This window comes from Mugil cephalus, chromosome 10 (genome assembly GCF_022458985.1).
Source record: "Mugil cephalus isolate CIBA_MC_2020 chromosome 10, CIBA_Mcephalus_1.1, whole genome shotgun sequence".
Classification (NCBI taxonomy): domain Eukaryota; kingdom Metazoa; phylum Chordata; class Actinopteri; order Mugiliformes; family Mugilidae; genus Mugil; species Mugil cephalus.
This window is the reverse complement of record NC_061779.1, coordinates 16,873,770-16,890,011: the sequence shown is the minus strand read 5'-3', so window position 1 is coordinate 16,890,011 and position 16,242 is coordinate 16,873,770. Positions and strand designations below refer to the sequence as shown.

The window sequence follows — 16,242 nt, the reverse complement described above, 5'->3', positions numbered from 1 at the left end:
AACAATGGAAAAGAGCTTTACATGATAAATAATAAATTCACATAATTGCGTGGCACCAGGAAACAGTCTACAAAGCTGGAAAATTAACATTTGGCTCGGGACTGTTTCACACATCACTCAACCAACAAATTAAATGTGGGAGTTTGGATTCACTGGAGCAGCACCAGAAGGAGCCACAAGCACAAAACCTCACAGGTCCTTATGTAACCTTCTGTCCTCAGCAGTGATGTAACCTTTAAAGTTACTGAATTTATTAAAAGTGTGACACATCTACTAGACAGTGTGACATTTATTGCAAAATGCTCATTGAGTTCTTGTAAATGTAACACAAGATTCGAAGGAAACGACGACACAAGATCAATCACACGCTGGGAACTCTTTAATAAAATATGCAATGATTAACCCTTATGTACTGTTTGGGTCAAATTTGACATTTGAGAGAAGAAAAACCACCATAAATGTCTTTGTTTTAGCCTGAAATTTGATGTCTTTTCCTAAAGTCATGTTCCCACAGAGACGGACACTTGCTTGTGTGAAATAGTAAAACATCATAGGAGTGATCGGAATCATTACTCATTAAATTGTTCTGGCTTTGAGGTTTTGTATTTCTTATATAAAACAGAACATGTTAATATGGACTAGTAGATGTTTTTCTCCAATGAAACAAATGAAACATTTATTAAGGATTAATCACACCTTTATTATGAGACATATTAGACATTGTAAACATGTGCAGTTTAAAATTGTAAGGACACTATGAGGGAATTCTTGGTCTCAGCTAACCCCAACCCAGACCACGTGAAGGCACTAAATGTGAACAGTATTTAATTCTTTAAAATCATTTATAATTAACTACTATAATTAATAATATGTTTGTGACATTGTATGAAATATACTTGAGTGTGAATGAGTATAACAATGATGTGTATTTGCAAAGAAGACAACTCATTTAATCAAACATCTTCCACTTTAATATTTCAGTGCAATTAATATAAAATCAAAGCCTATGATTGCATGTTGAAAAATATTACTCATTAAAAGCGTCTCATTGTTCTCTGTGTAACCATGCGGCCCAGAGCTCTGGACGGTTTAGAAGTTCTCATAGTGATGCATGAAGTGGGCCTGATCCCTCTTGTTCATCTGCTGGCAAGCTTTCTCCACGTTCTTGGTCAGTCCTGGTGGTCCACAGCTGAACACACCTATTTTACCCACCTGAAGAACAATGAATTTAAAATGTTAAAAAACAACGATTCATTCATGTCGTCCAGGCTGTTGCACAAACAGGCAGATAATGAAGGAGAGAGATCAGACCTCAGGGTAAACTTCCTGCAGCGAGCTGAAAAAGGACACAAAGGGTGGACGTCCGAAGTGCGTGACGGAGCGTAGGCCAGTGAAGAGACTGCGGTTCCACACCTTTTGAAAGTGGCGCTCACACACGTACTGGCCACACAAGAAAACAACGTGGAATTAATTAGCGGTTTTCCCTATTATATTATATTAAATATAAAGATGAGCAGTTTGGGGAACACGTGTAATTGCTTTGAGTTAGATGAGAGGAATAAATCTGAAGCTAGAACTTTTTTCTGCCCCTTCTGAGGAGTGCTTCATAGAACTCATGTCACATCTGTAACTTTACCTTAAACATAACAGATCTTCATTGATATGTAAAACTCCTGCATTCTATCTTAATACTAATGAGATATAATGTGTTTATTTGTGAAGTTTACAGATGCTGATTGTATAACAGAATCCAAATCTTCAAAATAATTACACTTTCTCTCTTATACTGTTAATGTGAGTGATTTAAATCATAGGCCTCAACAGGGGGGTCCATGTAAAATGTTTGGGTGATTTGACATTTTTCAGATTTTTTTTTTAAATGCACATTAACATAAATCCAACAAAGGATAAATGGAGGATATCTTTCAGTCGGCACTTCACTCATTCAGCGATACAGGAGCTGTCTCAACAGCACCGTTTCACACAAAGCACCAAATTGTCAATCTAAGCCTCCTGTACTCAGTAGGACTCTGTTTAGTCTATTCAGTCCCCAAGTGAAATCCAGACGCATGCTGAAGAGAAGAGAAGCTAATAGTGCAGCCAACTACTGAGGCCAAAATGTTTTGGTGATTCACCATTTGAACATGTATTATTTGAATAGCTTAACATTGAATGCAAAATGATAATAATAACAACAATGTAGGTTAATACAGAACACATATAGTAGGTTGGGGGTCCCTACTTAATCTCTACATCACTTTGGGGGTCCTTGGCCTGAAAAATGCCCCTGATTTATATGACTGATTGACACTGATTACCATTTCAGTCCACTTTCTACTTTTTGTAACACTTTAAAAGGGTGTCTGCAGGTCTCACCAGCATGGTGGTGCGCAGGTCGAACTTTTCGGCCACCTGGGTGATGTAAGTGTGGACTGAGACCAGCTCCTGGGTGTCCATCTCCTCCACCTCCCTGATGATGTCTGACACCCACTCGAACTGACGCTGCGTACGTGTCACCCAGATGAAATACACCTTCAAAATGACACGTAGGAGTTAGAAAGAGATCAGGACAAGCCAAAGTGTGAGCTGTTTGACTTTAAGACGCACCTTTTTACAGAGAATCTTGGACTTGATGGACGACTTGAACACCAGGTCTTTGAGGATCGAGGCGAACGGGGTGACTCCGATTCCTCCTCCCACCAGAACAGACACCTCAAAGTTGATCCACTCCTGGTGGCCCTCACCAAACGGGCCGTCCAGGTACAGCTGGGCAGGAAAGTAAATATGAATATCGTTTGCACGGAAACAGAAAGAGTTGAAACATTTTACGTAAATAACTTAATAGCCTGCCTTTGGATAGGCTTCGAGTTCTAGCAGGTTTTCTTCAGTGTAGAGCTCTCGGAGCTGGCTGGTCCAGGGTCCCACAGCTCGGATGTGCAGGCTCAGGGTTTCCTCGTGAGGTGCTGATGTCAGCGTGAATGGGTGGTACTCATTGGTTCCCAACACCAGGCACGCTATACGAACCCACTGGCCTGAGCGGTACACAAACCCCTGCGGCCGCTTAAATTCCAGATGTGTCACGCCTACAGGTAACCAGGAAAAATATGAGCTCCAGTACATACATGAGTTACATGATTTTAGCGAAGACAATGACTAGACAAATTACGGGAGAAACGCAATGCACCTGAAGGGAGTAGCTCAGCTCTGACAACAGGAATCTCCACCTTCTTCCTGCTCAGGCTGATCAGTTTGTCGAGCAGGAAGAGAAGGGCTGGGGGGATTAGGTAGATGTAGAAACGAGGCTCTTGGAGCAGAGCAAAGCTGCCATGAATAACTGTCTGTTAGAAGAAAACAAAGCTGGCATCACGTCACTAGAAAAGTGCCTCAGCGTCTAAACAGTTTAAAATCAAAGTAAAAGTACTTACAAGAATGTAGACAACGATGTAGAGGTAATGTGTGATCCAAAATGCGCGAAAACTGATGCGACGGAAATAGTGCGAGGCAAAAACGTACATGAACGCAAAGACGAGGAGGAGCAAGACACCGGTCATCCCTAGAAAAGGAAAAGGCAGTTCAAACCACTTAATTACAGCAAATTACCAGAAGCAGTTCATGCACTGATGAAGATCTAAAACCATAATATACCTGGAACGGTTTGAAAGAACCACCAGTACCACTTGAGGGGAAGCTCAGACCTAAGAAGAAGAAGTACCAGAAGTACATTTAGATCTGCTCAAATAACTCTGCAAATATCAGGCTGAAATTTTAGCTGTTACCCATTATTGGCTAAGACTCTGGGGAACAGACAAGATAAGATGTGGAGGTCACTGATGGAGAAGATGTAGATGTTGACCACATGGCCCAAGCTATGAACAACTGCAGTGAGAACACACAACAACAGTGAGCTATGCGTGAATGTGACATAAATCCGTCACCCGGTATCACTCCTGAACTTCTCCGTGCCGACCTGTGAGAATGATGGCAGTCATGGCCATGAAGCGGTGGAAGTCGATGGCAGCGTCGAAGGGGATGTATCGGTTGAGGAAGGTTTCTCGGAACAGAGTGACGAGGTTGCGACACACGGAGAGAAGCATGTAGGGAAACAGGAAGGAGACGGCAGCCGCCGAGCCACGGGACACGATGATGCCCACTATCGATGTCTCGGGGACACCAGAAGACTCGGCCTGCAAACCATAGTCTGAACACAGTGTTTTTAATCAGATCAGAAGGGAAACAAAATAATAAAAAAACACACAATGTTACTGAACGATTTCCACTCACAGTAACACCTCTCGAGAGCCACACCAGCTGTGATGCCGTACACGACGATGAAACAAACAATGTGACGTCGATAGTTCTCGACAAAGCGCTTGAACTGCTGGACTTTCTGCTGCACTGGGTTCCTTATGTACAGCTCACGCTTAGGGTTCACATAGACGTTTGGAGCGTTGGAGATCAACCTGAAAGTATTCAATATTCATTCATATTAGACCTCATTTATGTCCTGCAAACCAAATTAAGTAGATTGCTGCTACTATAAATGGAAAAAGGAAATGGTTAAAACTCAATTTAAAGTAGACTCCCCTATTTAAATATACAGTACTTATTACAAATACTCACACAATCAGCACTTTCGGAGTTGTAATGTGATAGTAACAATGAAATTTTATAAACTGTTCCAGTGTTAAAACACACTCTGCTGCAACAATATAACATAAATGGTGAACTATAAAGATTAATAAACAAATAAATGTCATGAATACTGTGCATGTTTGAGTTATTAGATATAATTTAAATATATGAAAATACAAACGATTTTTGTGTTTAATTTACTATCTCTTCTGTATTTTTAAATTTTATTTATTTTAACACATTATTTTTTCTTATTCCTTTGACGTTTCTCTTCTCTTCAGAGCATGAAATTTGAGAAAATAAGCATACTTTTTCCTTCTGCGTATCTCCAATCCATCAGTCTTGTAGTCGCTGCAAACAAAGTTGAACAAGATCACGGATTATTCTTTTAGTTTTTAGTGATAAAAACATTTCCATACTGAGTAATTAGTTACAGTCCATGTGTCCTGTTTTCGTACCTGTTTGCTGGACAGATGAAGGACACCCTCTGGTCCCGACTCAGCCGCTTCTTGCCCTGTTTCTCCATGCCTGCGCACACAGCGGGGATGCTAATACATCACACAAGGTCGGAGAAACGGCGAGACTAAAAAAGATCTTCTTGACAAAGCTTTCTTTTACCTTTGACATTGAGCTGAGCAAACTGCAGCTCCTTCTCATGATCCCGCAAGAGGAAGTGAAAGTCCTCCCAAGAGATTTTCTCCTTGTCTTCAAAGCCCGCGGCCTGCATCATGGCCTTGATGCCGTCCTCTGCCTGGTTCTTTGACAGAGCACCGTTGGAGATTTCAATGAAAGACCTGCAATTCATCAAAAGAGGGTGAAGACGACCCAACAAACTCACAGTAAAAACTTTGCAGAGTCAAGACAGAAGTGTTACGAAAACCTGAGCATCCTGGCAAATTCTTCTTTTGACAAGAAGCCAGTTCCCCCAATGTCGTTCATGGAGAACATCAGTCTGGACTTCTCCTCTGGAGACCCTGCGTATATATACACAGACAGTGTTGTGCAACACTAAATTCAGACATCTGCAATTCATCTTCATGCATTTGTTTATTTGGGGTTTTTGTTTATATGGGGTCAAATCCACCAAAATAAAATGGTTTAATTCATTAGTTTCAACAGAGAGTTGTAACAAATTCTGAAAATGCTTTGCTCGCAAAACAATATAGATTTGAAATAATCTAATTAGCCTTTTTAAACAAAGAGGCTATGCACCAACAGGGACCCAACAGGCTTGAAGAGTGCACAGTCTGATATTTTACCTTTCATGAAGATGACCATAACGTCAAGAAACTCTTGAAAGGAGAGGTAACCATTTCCATCTTTATCTGCCAGTGTGAACATGGAGTCCACAAACAAGGAGTCAGGCTTGAGGCCGAGGGCGTCAGCAAACTCTGATGCTGTCAGCTCGCACTGGAGAACCTCTCTGGCTTTCCTGTGGGAAACGCCACTCATATCCCCAGCATCACACCTCTCTATTTCCAAGACCTGCGCTCCGGAGGGACAGCGAGGGACAGTGTTATTATGTCAGCGTAGTGTCATCACTAATATCACCAGCGTCAGCTAAGGAAACCCATCGCGGGTGAGGTCACCATCGACACCAACAATTAGTTCTTTTGACCTGAGGTCGGACCTAATTTGACCTCAAACTGACTGAGGTCTGACGACATTTTGCGGCTGCAACAGCTGTAACGGAGCAGAGGTAAACGTCCGGAGGCCGAGCGTACCTTAGAGAAAGCGTGTCGAATGAACGTTTCCACAATCTGAGCCCTCTGCTCTCTGGTTAAAGCCTCCCTCAGCAGCTCCCTCTCTCTCATCTGCTTCACTCTGATCTGCAGCCCGATGTCTGTCTCCTCTGGGCACAGATGCTTGACAAATTCTGCGCGCTTGCTGTCATCATCAAAAAACAGCACCTGAATGTGCAAACAGAGAGAGATAAAAGCGATGGTGATTAGGCACGGCTTGCGTCGACGGCGCAAGGATGAAGTGAGAGATGAAAGATGAAGCAGTTTTACAGTGTAAGTGAGGAAGACAGTCCCAGCAGTGAGCACAGCACGTTCTTGCAAAAGATGTGCGAAAACCTTTTTGGATTGTTTTTTTTTCTTCGTGCCTTGCAGTTTAAATCAGATTTTTTTTTTTAACAACTCATCCACTTACATCATCAGTTACTCACCAGGTCATACTCTTTAGGTACTTTGAGCAGCAGAGCTTTATGGTGCCGGTCGTTGGAGAGAAGGACGTCCAGGTGGTCCTGGTTGCTCAGACTGAGACATCGCTGAGTGGACCCACATCTGTCAAAGACGTACAGCCTCCTCTTCTTATCGACCTCCACACTGACGGGGTGCAGCGGTTTTTTGTGGCCCTGCCACTCGTACGCTGGTGAGTATAAAGCAACAGTGAATAAACATGAAAGAGAAGAACTATTTAGCTTCTAAGGCTGATTCATAATGTGAATGTATTGCAATGCAAATAAAGCTGGATGGCTTCAAACCAGTGATTCCCACGGCTGGCTCCTCCGTTCTGTCGCCGACTTTCCTTCTTCTCTGAAACTTCCTGTACCTGTACTTGCGGAGATACGCCACCATGCAGGCCGCGAGAAAACTCACTGAGGAGACAAAGCCAAATGTTCCGCAAGAAAACTGCTGATGAGAGATGGAAATATTATTAGAGTGCAAGAGCAGAGCAAGTGAGTGGGATACTGACCAACAGGAAAGAGGAACAGGACAACAATAAATATCCCAAAGCCAGCTTTGCTCCCATCAAAGTAATTAAGTTTTGTAGCATTAGTGCAGGGATGGAGCATTGATGCATTCAGCTGTGTGGGCTGAGGACAGGGGTCACCTGAGGACATGAGGGAGAGTGTTTTCATTTCAAAGCACGGGTTCTGTTAAATAATAAATACAATCAAATGTAGCATTTTTACCGTCTCTCCAAATGAACACATTGTTTTGTATATCAGCGTGTTCAGCGCTCGTGACAGCAACAAGGACGTCATGATACGTGGTGTTGCGGATCGTCTGGATCTCCTCGTCTGTGAACAAACTGGAAGCGGCCGCACGGTGCGGTGCGGTCACATAACCGATGCATAAGATATAAGCGGCTGAGTTTGATCTATTTCTGCAGCATGCTGAGAGATTACCCATTCTGTTTGTTCTCAAACCAGAAGCGGTCTCCGTTTCTGATGCGCTCGAACTGGTCCAGAATTATAGCCGAGAAAACTGGACCTGGACCGTCCAGAGACTCCAGCAGCCCTCCAGGGAAGAGCTCCAGTTTAGAGACGTCTCCGTTATACAGCTCTGAAACATCTTGGAGCAACTGTTGTAGCAAAAGGCAAAGTTGAACTCACAGGATTTCTGTTAAACTTTTGTTTTATCACTCTTTGTCGTGTGTTGTCGGTAGACTGCGACTTTTACCTGAGGGTCTGTGCTGTTGAGCTCTGGGTTTATATCTTCAAATGTCTCTACGGGAGGCAAGTCCAGAGCTTTTCTGATCTCGTTGTAACTTCGTAAACCAAAGTCTCGTCCTCTCTGGATCGTCACTGCCACCAGATCTGTCCGGCTGAACCTTAGAGGTCCGTACATGTAGTCTGTCAAAGCACAAATCAGATAAGAGCACTAAGTATTTGTCTATATACAGTAAAGTGTTAATGTATGATGCACTGAGCCAGAAAGCAATAAACAATGAACAACCTCTTAGGTCCTCTACTACAACATTGTCTTCTCTCTCTGCAATCTGAGAGGCCATGCCCATGAGGAGGTCGTCTACATCCTGGCTTGTCTTCTTATTAGATGACTGAAAGATAAAGAAATATTCAATATCTGGGCTCATCTAGATGTTTTTTCCAAGTTAACATGGCCGTTTCTTAGTTCATACTAAATCCATTCATTAAAACATATACAGTATAATATACATATTATTACATATTTCCTCTTTCCAATAGGTGATATTAAGGTGGTCATCTTAACTAGCACAGCAAACATGTGATATATGATACTGGAAGTGGAGGCAGATTCATTTCTTTTTTAAAGAACATCATGATCCAAGTATTTCCAAAGTGTATTCGTATTCAGCAGAAAACACATGACCATAGGAACTTCTATTGACTGAGAATTTGTTAAATGGCAGCAAACTCATGAAATTATTATTTTTTAATCTGATACATTTCTAAAGTTCCCGGTCAAATCCTGCAAGAGTTTTCTATCTTGTTCATCTGTGCCAATTTTAACATAAATAAATAACAGTGGCTTTACAAACCGCTGTTGACTATTGTTTTAAAATAACTAGTATTTAATATACAGAAAGTCTAATACAGACTGATCAGGCATAACATTATGGCCACGTTCCTAATATTGTGCAGGTCTCTCTTGTGCCTATAAAACAGTTACTCATGAGAGAATGGACATGACCCTTCTGAGGGTGGCCTGTTGTGTCTGATAACAGGATGTTATTAGTCTTAGTCCAGGTCAACACCTTTTGCTTTTCGTGTTTTTTGTTGTTGTTTGGGTGTGTGTGTGTGTGTGTGTGTGTGTGTGTGTGTGTGTCTGTGTCAGGCTGCATCGTGCTGTGGATGACTGCTTCCATCAAGGAGTGTCATTGCTATAGGGTGGGGGTGTCAGGTCTATTGTACGTGGGTGCTACATGTCGAAGTAACATCTGAACTGCAACTAGATGCTCAATGTTATTTACTCCTCCTGTCAGTGGTTTTAATGTTGTGGCTGATTGGTGTAAATAAGTTGAGGTGAAAATGCAGCAGTGTAACCATAACCTACCTCACGCTTCCAAAAGCTGTTACAAAGACGCAGCGCTGGCGACGTGCTTCCATCCGCGTTGATGATCCTCCGAAAATGGCAGGTTCTGTTCCTGTGTAGAAAAAAATAGAAGTTTGGTGGCGCTGAGTTTAAATACTGGGTTTTAAATAATGAGCGACTCTGTTCGCAGCAGGACAGCGTTGCTCACAGTACAGCCAGGGAACAGAGATGATACTACCTCATGTAGACACCAGATGGGGCCATAGTGATGCCGAACCGTGCGGCAGCAGCGTGAAACTCAGGCGAGATCCCTGGATCAACAAACTTCTGGTAACCTGTGCACGGATAAATCACAATATGTCACGAAATAACAACAGGAACAAGCATGTGCATGCGAACCCACTCATTATCCAAAGGTCAAAGCACGGAAAATAAGAAGTAATTGAGGTGATGGGATCATCTGACCATTGTCCTTAAACTTTCTTCAGCCGTGGGTGCTTATTCAGCAGAAGAAGGAGACTCAGGGTGACGCTTTGCTGACGGAGCGCATACTTGTCAAACACCGCAGCTTGTGGTCGCCGGTGCATTACCTGTTCCCCTCCACCTGCATGCACTCAGGCTGATTCTTACCTGGATAAGGAGGAAGCTGTTTGTCTTTGAGGAACCCAGGTAGCCATTCATAGAGCGCGATATTCTGTGTGAAAACAACAGGTCAGGAGTCAGTGCACCTAAATTATAACTCTCTTAATCAAACACAACATCACTGGTCTAGGAGATTGTAGTTTTAGATTTGCTAAAATGCCAAAACTATTAATTGTTTGTGAATGGTTTTACTATGGTTTTCAGAGGTCTTTATATATGTGAATCATGTGCGGGAGACAGGACTAATCAAACAAGTGAGAGGTGATGCATTCGACTTTAACGACCACCTGGCGTTGATGCAATCTCCTTCTTTCCAAAGTGCAAATTAAACCATCATCTGTGCAGCAAGAGGATTACTCAGAGACTCTTCCTTCTACCTGAAATGTGGCCACAACGGTCTTCCTGGCGTTTTGAAACAGCTTCTCGTCTGGCCACTCCGGGTGTTCTTGGTGCAGTTTGGAGGCGACATAATTGTGGTAGCGAAACCAGATAATCCCCTCTGCTGCCGTGAACACGTTCTCATTGGCCCAGGCATTTCCCAACTCTATGCACAGAAGAGGGCTGTTACAAACTCTGCTACGTGATGATACACAATGTGAATTAACGCCACTGCAGTCGCAGCAGAACACACCAAAACGGGACATTTAACATCTTTAACACGCAAAACTCTACACCTCTCCCTTGTTATGTGTCAGAATCTATCCGCACCGGCTGATAAATTTCTCCGACCATTAACAGAAGGATAATGAGGTTGTTTGTTTTTAAAGGACGTGAAAACAGAGCGGTGACAACAGGGGAAGATCCTCCGCCTCCGCCCCAGATAATAACTACACACTTTTAACAAAACAAGCAACAAAACACTGGCTTCATGACACCTGTGTGGCAGCCTCTATGCTATACAGAGGGGGATTTACTGTGGTGAGCGCGACCGACTTTTTACACAATAATTAAAAGAGTCATAACCAACGTCAGGCTGGGCCTCTCTTGACTCAGCCTTACAGACTGCAACCCTAATTAAGGCTGGATCTTGAAATAGTATTTGCAAGATTCCTTTTGTTTGTTTTCCTGAAGCTGGCAGTATGAGTGGGTGCTGCTGCAAGACAATATAGATGTTGTTTAAGAATACACTCCATTATGTAATACCCCTAGAGTTCATCAAGAAGGCTATATGCAGTCACCGCCAGTTTGTTGAAGAGTTTATTGGTTTTGGGGTCACGTATTAAATTAAACTGAGATCCAGTATTTTGAATGAGTTCCCAAGGAATATTTCCACAGCTATTTGTGTACATGCCCTGCACTGACGTTTGTGTAGGACTCATTGTGGTATATTAAAATTAATATTCTGTTCGTTTGTTATGTTTGCGCTGGGATTTAATCACCTGTCACATCATCATATCTACACACGATGATGATCCTTTTCCACAGAGCCTCCTCCTCCTCCCGAGGAGCAGTTTTTAGTCCAGGTGGCACCAGCTGTCACCGTCTTGGCATTGCCTGATTCTGCTAATTCAAAAATGGGCAATAAGGTGGAGCGCGAGTGGGGCTGAGGCCGCTGCGTGACAGCTGGCGGACAGCTAGCGACCTGCAACCTCTCCACTAGAGGCCACAAACCCCACACACGGGTCCTTTAAGGAAAAGGGAACTTTTTGAATTTTTAAGCGAACCGATCGCTTTTTTTGGCACGGTTCAGTGGTTTTTCATTCTAAAAAGCCCCTGATGAGTTAAACCTGGCTGGAAAATGAAATGTGTGAATAGTGAATTTTAAAGTGTAAATTGCCTCACCATAAAGGCCTTGGGATCGGTGGTCTCCCGTAGAGGGATCGGCGGCGCTCCACATGAGCTTGTTTCCTCCCTGATTTGGCATGTTCCACTCAGAGCCTGAAGCCAAGAGCCCTCCAGAGAAGCTCCTCAAGGAGTCAGACCAGGAAGTGGACGGGCCATATATAGAGCTGCCATCTATCCATGCGGTCACCAAGTTGACCTGCAAGGGTTGTACAGTTTGTTATTTTTAATTAATTCGCATTAATTAGAGAAGGAAAATGGCGTTCACATTCACTTCTTGTTCTGAAGGCTCCAGTGGGACTCGAGATTGTATGTGAATAATAATAATTAATAATTATCACCTGTATTCGAGGGTTACTGGGACTCTGTCCCGACTCTTTGTCCCACGGACTTCTCTGGAAGGGCAGCTGGACTTTTCCGGTGGCAGTGGGGTCAAAGATGGGGTCACCTTTTGGGACTGGGATGTTCATGAACTCAGGAGGACAACTGGGAGTTCTTGAGTCCGAAATTTCAAAAAGAATATGGTAACCTGTCAAAAAAGATTTTGGTTTTTACTAAATATAAAAATATTTTTAACGTAAATACTTAATGAGGACACCAGTGTATTTTCACCGCTTATTATATGCCTTGAAAACAAAAATAAGTGCTCCATGTTGGCACGATGGCGGAGCTGTGTTTAGTTCGTATTCTTTTATTTCTCCATTGACTTTGTAGGAGGATAAATGTCAGTGGAGCAAAAGGTGTTCGTATTTACCGAAGAACAGAGAGAGCACGGTCTGGTTGCGTGTGGAGGGCAGACCGGAGGGCCCTTCGGCCAGCAGCCTGCTCAGTCTGCGGGGGTTTGGCAGCAGCGGCTCATGCACAGGCTGGTACACTCCGTCCCGGTAGTGCGCGGGCACGAGGCGCATGAGATGGGAACCTGCACGAGCATAAAAACAGTGACCGACAGGTGTGTTGCTGGCTGGGTGGTTGAGCTACTGCAGCTACTGCTGTTTCTGCTGCTGCTGCACACCTCGCCTTTACTCTGCAACTTACCGACAGCTCCGCGCCGGGGATATCCCAAACTGTTGTACCAGCCGTCAAAGCGAGGAATCTCCCAGGTTATTTCACACTGGGAATCTATACCGTACACATTTAGACAGCGTTTCTTACTTGCATTTAAAAAACTAACACGTTTAAGTGACTCTCGGGTGACTAAGTACAGCTGTTGTCTACTTACCTTCGCTGGCAATGAGCACCAGGCCAGCCACTGCGCACACACTCCAGATCCATTTACGCAAATGCATTGATGCGAGAGATGCTCCTAAGCTCAGTCTCCAACCAAGAAGACTGAAGGACTTTTGAAAAGTGAAGGAACAAGGTAAAGGTAACTGACATTTACTTTTAGATTTCTGTTATATTTGCATGTTATATACTTTGTTTGTTTAACAGTTATAAGAAACTAGCTGTGCAGGTAATGCCTTTTAGCAAAAGAATACATCTAAAGTGACTGCCACGTTCATTTGCTGAAACAATCAGGAATAGTTGAGACTCACTTACTTGTTCAGAAGACTTACAGGAGAACAGGTGCAGGAGAGGAATACCGCAGTACTAAAGCCAATATGTGCTGGACAGCTTATCACAAACTGCATGTGACCTATGTTTCCCAAATGGGAATGTCCTTCCCCTCTGGATCACACCTCTTTTCCTCAGTATTCCAGTAAAGGGCATCCTCCTACTCAGAGACACAAAAGGGACCTCTGGTATAAAAGAAGTGTATGTTCCCTCAACATTCACACTTCACTTCTCTTCTTCTTCACCACTCCTCATCCTTTAAGGAACAGGTAAGGGATGTCTTTTTGGATTTCTTTAATTACATTAATTGAACTGATTTAGAACTTTTCATTAAGTTTAAATTAATACATTTAACCCACATTGACCCAGAGCCAAACTAAAAGCACTGATTTACATTATAACAACTGAAGTGATCATGTGGAAATATAGAATTGCATTCCCTTGTGCTCTATACAGAAGCATTGTTTATTTTTAGTGAAATCAGACAGCGCCGAGCAAAGTTAGAGGCTTTTGCATAAATTAGACGTGCCTGCGTTTAATCATGTGCCATGTTGCCTGGTGGTAGTAATGTACCATATCTTATCAGCTGTAAGCAACAATACTGGCTATCTCTGCATCTGGAGGAAACTGAGAACCCCGCCACTAACACTGTCTTCTCTGTAGCCTCAGCTGTGTCCGTGAGATCAGCCGAGCCGAGATGACTTTCTACGATGACATTTACCCATTCTACCCTCTACAAAGGACTTCCTTCATCTTCAATGGCAGCTTACTCACCATTATTCTGGTCTTCCTTGTGCTAGCAGCCAGTCTCCTTCTCATTCTGCCAGGGATACGAGGGAAGTCGGTGAGTGAAAACCATCAGATAACATATTACTCACGGCAAACATCTCACAAAACCGAACGCGTTTTTTCTGCCGCACTCTGAGCTTGTTGTTATTGAAAATGCAAAATAAGTGTTTTATCGTAATGCTTTACAGTTTTTATTTGAAGTGTCTGGATCACTTTATATTATTCTCTTCCCACCAGCGGATGTTCTGGATGTTCAGAATAATTATCAGCTTGTTCATAGGGGCGGTGATAGTGGGTGAGTTTTCTACCTTTATCGTCACAGATGTTTTTTTTTCTTTATTTTTTTCCCCCCATTATTATTCAACTTAATGTCCTTTATCCTGCAGCGCTCAACTTCACTAACGACTGGGCTGAGGCCAGGACGACCGCTAATGCCACCTACAAGTCTTTCAGCAACGTAGTGGTTAATGCTGACATCGGTCTGCACATAGGACTGTATGGCATCAATGTTACACTAAAAGGTGAGTCACTGTTGCTGCTGCTACGTGACAACCTAATGTACTGCACGGGAATAAAGGGGCTGGTAAATGTTTTGAACGGCTTAGATATATGCTCATTCAGTTTTCGTCAGAAAAGACATCACACCTCTTTTTCTTTAACAGGGAATCCTGTGGTACAGTTCAATGAGACCATTGACTACAATGAGATGTTCAGCTTGCACGACACTATAGAGGAAGAGTATGAGGAGGCTCTGGAGAAAGGTTTACCCAACCCCATCCTGTATATTGCAGAGAAGTTCACCCAGAGCAGCCCATGTGGTCTCATCTTTCAGTACAGATACTCTGGACGATACGCTTCTGCAACCCTCTGGTGATTATTAGTGGCTCATTTTGTAGAATTACGTATCGTCACTTTGAGTCATGTCAGTCTTATTAAAACAGCTGTGTTTTAACTGTTCCACAGGACTGCCTTTTGCTGCTGGATGCTCGCCAACATCCTCTTCTCCATGCCGGTCATCCTGTACGCCGGGTACATGATGATAGCCACCGCTGCTTTCATTTTCTTCTCCATGGCCTCCTTCTCCACCATCATGAATGTGCCTCAGTGCATTTTCTCCGTGGGAACTGACTCGTTTGAAACGGCGTACAGCCACTCGTTCTGGTTGGCCCTGGCTACAGGTAAAGACGTGAAGCCGCAAACTTGTTTCAAGTGTCTCTGTATTTGCCCACGAAGCCCACAAGAGAGGGGTGATTTTGACTAACTGAGGTGGTTTCCAGGTGTGCTGTGCAGCGTCATCGGGATTCTCGTGGTGACGTTTAACCTTCTGATACCAGAGAAGATGAAAGCGGCTTTCAGCGTCGGTGTTGACAGCTATGAAGATGACTCCGTTTCTTATGGCGAAGGCCACCTGAATTCAGTTTTTCTCGATGGAGTGATAATTACACCGCTGACTTCGAAAACTATGACGGTACGCTGATGGCATTAGTATTTTCTCATCGGTTCGCTGCTTGTTAATGGATTAGTCATTGATTCACAAACAGAAACAGTGTATTAATTACTGTCATAAACAGGCATGTTACACGTTGATAAAACTATGATTAATGCTTATACAGCCACCATAGCCCTGAATACAGAGTGGCTGTTATGTCCACCTTGACTGTGCACTCACTATTATAATAACATGATATTTTTGTGTTTCAGGCACACCTATGAAGACGTCCAGATTTCCCTCAGGGAGCTTTTCCACTTGATACTTGAAGATGTTTTTTTTTTTGTTTTTTTTGTTTTTTTGTAGAATATGTTACAGTTTCTGATTTGACACCTATTTTAATGATCTATGTGAGCCTGTGTGAGTAAACTGTAAATAGTAGAGATTTGTAAAGTTCATTGTCATGTTGAAGCAGCTGTAAATACATTACAATTTACATGGGATCCATACACTGTGAATATAATATAAACCGATCACTATGGACGTCAGGCCTCTTGTTGCACATCTGAAATGAAACGCCATGATTGCTGTCTGGTATCAGTGGTTGTTTGTAGGCCTTTGTTGGTTTTAAGCACATATCTTTGTTGTAATAAATGAAATGAAACCAAA

The 16,242-nt window shown here is 43.0% G+C and overlaps 2 protein-coding genes across 3 annotated transcripts; one reads left to right on the top strand and one right to left on the bottom strand.

Moving 5' to 3' along the window:
* Positions 1-679: 679 nt before the first annotated feature.
* On the bottom strand, positions 680-13,448 carry duox (dual oxidase). Its single transcript, XM_047596546.1, has 34 exons — positions 13,341-13,448; positions 13,021-13,138; positions 12,837-12,920; positions 12,556-12,720; positions 12,143-12,330; positions 11,802-12,000; positions 10,397-10,563; positions 10,008-10,071; positions 9,616-9,712; positions 9,399-9,489; positions 8,319-8,421; positions 8,043-8,215; positions 7,769-7,944; positions 7,553-7,671; positions 7,333-7,470; positions 7,121-7,234; positions 6,803-7,005; positions 6,357-6,542; positions 5,892-6,117; positions 5,513-5,606; positions 5,251-5,426; positions 5,091-5,160; positions 4,942-4,983; positions 4,282-4,460; positions 3,968-4,198; positions 3,777-3,876; positions 3,646-3,695; positions 3,426-3,553; positions 3,185-3,338; positions 2,851-3,083; positions 2,608-2,766; positions 2,377-2,532; positions 1,312-1,440; positions 680-1,212 (listed from the first exon to the last, which is right to left on the bottom strand). The coding sequence occupies exons 2-34, from the start codon at positions 13,085-13,087 to the stop codon at positions 1,090-1,092; spliced, it is 4,584 nt and encodes a 1,527-aa protein (XP_047452502.1). The 5' UTR covers positions 13,088-13,138; positions 13,341-13,448; the 3' UTR covers positions 680-1,089.
* Positions 12,761-16,183, top strand: duox2 (dual oxidase 2). 2 transcript variants are annotated; one of them, XM_047596553.1, is made up of 9 exons: positions 12,761-13,161; positions 13,494-13,624; positions 14,019-14,199; positions 14,382-14,439; positions 14,531-14,665; positions 14,807-15,014; positions 15,108-15,322; positions 15,422-15,612; positions 15,846-16,183. In XM_047596553.1, exons 3-9 carry the CDS (start codon positions 14,053-14,055, stop codon positions 15,855-15,857), a joined length of 966 nt encoding a protein of 321 aa, XP_047452509.1. In that variant the 5' UTR covers positions 12,761-13,161; positions 13,494-13,624; positions 14,019-14,052; the 3' UTR covers positions 15,858-16,183. The 2 variants fall into 2 exon arrangements, with proteins under 2 accessions (XP_047452509.1, XP_047452510.1); XM_047596554.1 differs by having other exon boundaries at positions 12,761-13,167.
* Positions 16,184-16,242: the final 59 nt, after the last annotated feature.